The sequence below is a fragment of the Pongo pygmaeus genome, chromosome 1 (genome assembly GCF_028885625.2).
Source record: "Pongo pygmaeus isolate AG05252 chromosome 1, NHGRI_mPonPyg2-v2.0_pri, whole genome shotgun sequence".
Taxonomy (NCBI): domain Eukaryota; kingdom Metazoa; phylum Chordata; class Mammalia; order Primates; family Hominidae; genus Pongo; species Pongo pygmaeus.
The window spans coordinates 207,222,833-207,225,375 of record NC_072373.2 but is presented as its reverse complement, the minus strand read 5'-3'; the positions used below and the strand labels follow the sequence as shown (position 1 = coordinate 207,225,375).

At 54.8% G+C, this 2,543-nt stretch overlaps 1 protein-coding gene across 2 annotated transcripts; it reads right to left on the bottom strand.

Annotated features, from left to right (window-relative positions):
- Window positions 1-255: 255 nt before the first annotated feature.
- On the bottom strand, window positions 256-2,316 carry ID3 (inhibitor of DNA binding 3). 2 transcript variants are annotated; one of them, XM_054500818.2, is made up of 3 exons: window positions 1,451-2,316; window positions 1,265-1,349; window positions 256-745 (listed from the first exon to the last, which is right to left on the bottom strand). In XM_054500818.2, exons 1-2 carry the CDS (start codon window positions 1,748-1,750, stop codon window positions 1,290-1,292), a joined length of 360 nt encoding a protein of 119 aa, XP_054356793.1. In that variant the 5' UTR covers window positions 1,751-2,316; the 3' UTR covers window positions 256-745; window positions 1,265-1,289. The 2 variants fall into 2 exon arrangements, with proteins under 2 accessions (XP_054356793.1, XP_063514575.1); XM_063658505.1 differs by having other exon boundaries at window positions 256-1,349; window positions 1,451-1,848.
- Window positions 2,317-2,543: the final 227 nt, after the last annotated feature.

Genomic DNA, 2,543 nt, shown 5'->3' with positions numbered 1-2,543 from the left:
GCTTGCACCAGTCTCTCTGGTTTCTTCATCCGTGAAATAACGGGGCAGAGCCCAGATTTTTTCTCTGCACCCATTCCTCAATGGACATAAGACTCCCATCATGAACCCTTCTCTCTCCACCCCATCCCCTCTCAACTGGGCAGTTTTTCATTTCTCTCTCGTGGGAATAAACAAGTTAACTTTTCCAAAGTTCCCTAAATTCGGCCATGTGCGAGAAAGCATCATTACTACTAAGTGGAGACGGATGTCATCATATACACAAGTGTTTAAAAATTGTTTATTATGCAAAATGTTAACTTTTATAAAAAGTTTAATATACATCGCATTGTTACAGAAAGTCACCTTCCTGTAAAAAAGGTACAAAACCTATATACTCTATTATAGAGTTCATAAATCAGGGCAACAGAACCTTTCTCCAAGAAGACCAGAAGACCAGCTCTGCCGCCGCCTTGCTATAGTTTGGAGAGCAGCCACTCCTTCCACACCTCCACGCTCTGAAAAGACCTTAGAACTTGAGGGTGGGGTGGGGGCAGGGTGACGTCGCCCAGCTGGTGGCCAGAGCTAGCTCTGGCTCTTCCGGCCACAAGTTCACAGTCCTTCGCTCCTGAGCACCAGGTTCAGCCTCCAGGAAGGGGTTTGGTGAAGTCAAGTGGGCAGGGCGAAGTTGGGGCCCATCCCTGCCGTCCGGCTTCCGGCAGGAGAGGTTCCCGGGGTCCCAGGCAGAACGGGCGCCAGCACCTGCGTTCTGGGCGGGGGAGGAAACAAGACCAAGGAGCAGTCAGTTTCCGCCGAGCGCGCCGAGGCGGGGGCCGTCCGCAGACTGGCCGGCGCCAGGGAGGAAACTTGGTCTCTACCTCCAGCTGATAACTCCGCGCCCCACGCTGCCCCCACCCAGTTGGCGCCAAAGACCACAGGCGGAGCTTGCGCTACCCCTCCCACTTGGAACTGACAGTAGCTGGGAGGGGGCTGCCGAAGACACAGCTCCCTATACAACATGGAACAGAAAGACTTGTATTTAGTCGGACCCGTGTCTACTCTCCCAGACCCTCGGCCACTGCGGGAGGGCAGGGGCCACGCGCATTTAAGGCTGAAATGCACATCACAGGGAAACTGACTCTGCCATTCATTTGATGCAACCATGGGCAAGTCACTCGTCCCTCTCTGGCCTGTTTCCCTAAACCGAGGGAGTCGCAATCTTTCAAAACGTCTGCCAACTCCAGGACTTGCCGTTTAAACCTCCCTCTCCAAGAGAGAGGACACTCACCTGGAGGTGTCAGGACACGGCCAGGTCAGTGGCAAAAGCTCCTTTTGTCGTTGGAGATGACAAGTTCCGGAGAGAGCTCGGTTGTCTGGGAAAAGAGGGAAGAGTTACGCGAGGCAATCGGGAGCTCTGAGGGTCCCGCAGCATCCTTGCCTGGGTGTTCAGCCCTGCCCCGACTTTGAGGCTTACCTGGATGGGGAGGTGGGGGCCGTCAGGGGGTCCAGGGGCTGGCTCAGCCAGGACCACCTGCAGGTCGAGAATGTAGTCGATGACGCGCTGGAGGATTTCCACCTGGCTAAGCTGAGTGCCTCTCGGGACTCCGGGTACCAGTTCCCGCAAGCGGGAGTAGCAGTGGTTCATGTCGTCCAGCAAGCTCAGCGGCTCCTCAGCTGCGGGGCCCTTCCCTCGGCCCCGGGCGATGGCCAGACTGCGTTCTGACAGGCAGCACACCGCCTCGTAGCAGCCGCGCACCGGGCTCAGCGCCTTCATGCTGGGGAGTGAGTCCAAACGTGCCCCAAAGAGAAAGAAAACCCAAAAGAGTCCTGCTATAGTGGCCTGCAATGCGCGCACGCTCGCCGCCGCGGGTACTTATAGAGCCTGCCTGGAAGGCACGCCTCTTTATTCAAAATAGCCCGCCTCGGCCCCGCCCCCCCGGCCCTGGGCGTTCACAGCCCGCTTAAATTGCAAACAGGCTTCCTCCGGCTGGTCTGACGCCGAAGACCGCGGAGCCGCGGATTCAAAGAATGAGGAAGCGCTGATACTGGGGAGAGGCGGGCCTCTCCGCCAGCAAGGATTTAAAAATCACTCAAAACCATTAACTTAAAGAATTTGCTTTTTCCTGGCAGCGCCCCAGATCTTTGAGTTTCCCTGCCCCTTGCCAGTCCGCCTTTAGCCCAACACTGGTTCGAACCCACAGCTCCTCTGAGGTCATAAATCCCTGAACAGCAAAGAAGCTCCCCCCACCCCCCGTTTTTTTTAAGTGAAAGATTTTTCAAGGGAAACTTGTAAGGAATTAGTGCCGCCTTGTTCCCCAATTTGCTGTTCGTCTGACCTCCAGACTCACTGGCGTCAGGAATTATCTTGTGACCAGAGGGAAAAAAAATTAATTGCGGTGAAGCTGAGGTTACAATGAAGAAAACAGATTTGCGCTAGGCGCTGAGACTGCAGAAGGAGGAGGGAAAGAGGGTTTGAGCAAAGAACACTATTTATTTGAGCAACAGGGGAAAAGAAGAAAGCTTGAGCCCATGCTTTTTGCATGGGAAATAAAGGAGCCTGGACCCTT

What these genes read in the sequence shown, in the direction of transcription:
- ID3 (XM_054500818.2), bottom strand. Translation starts at nt 1,750, where the DNA reads ATGAAGGCGCTGAGCCCGGTGCGCGGCTGCTACGAGGCGGTGTGCTGC. An exon ending in GCCCCCACCTCCCCATCCAG is followed by an intron (nt 1,350 to 1,450) that starts GTAAGCCTCAAA and finishes CTCTTTTCCCAG; the next exon opens with ACAACCGAGCTCTCTCCGGA.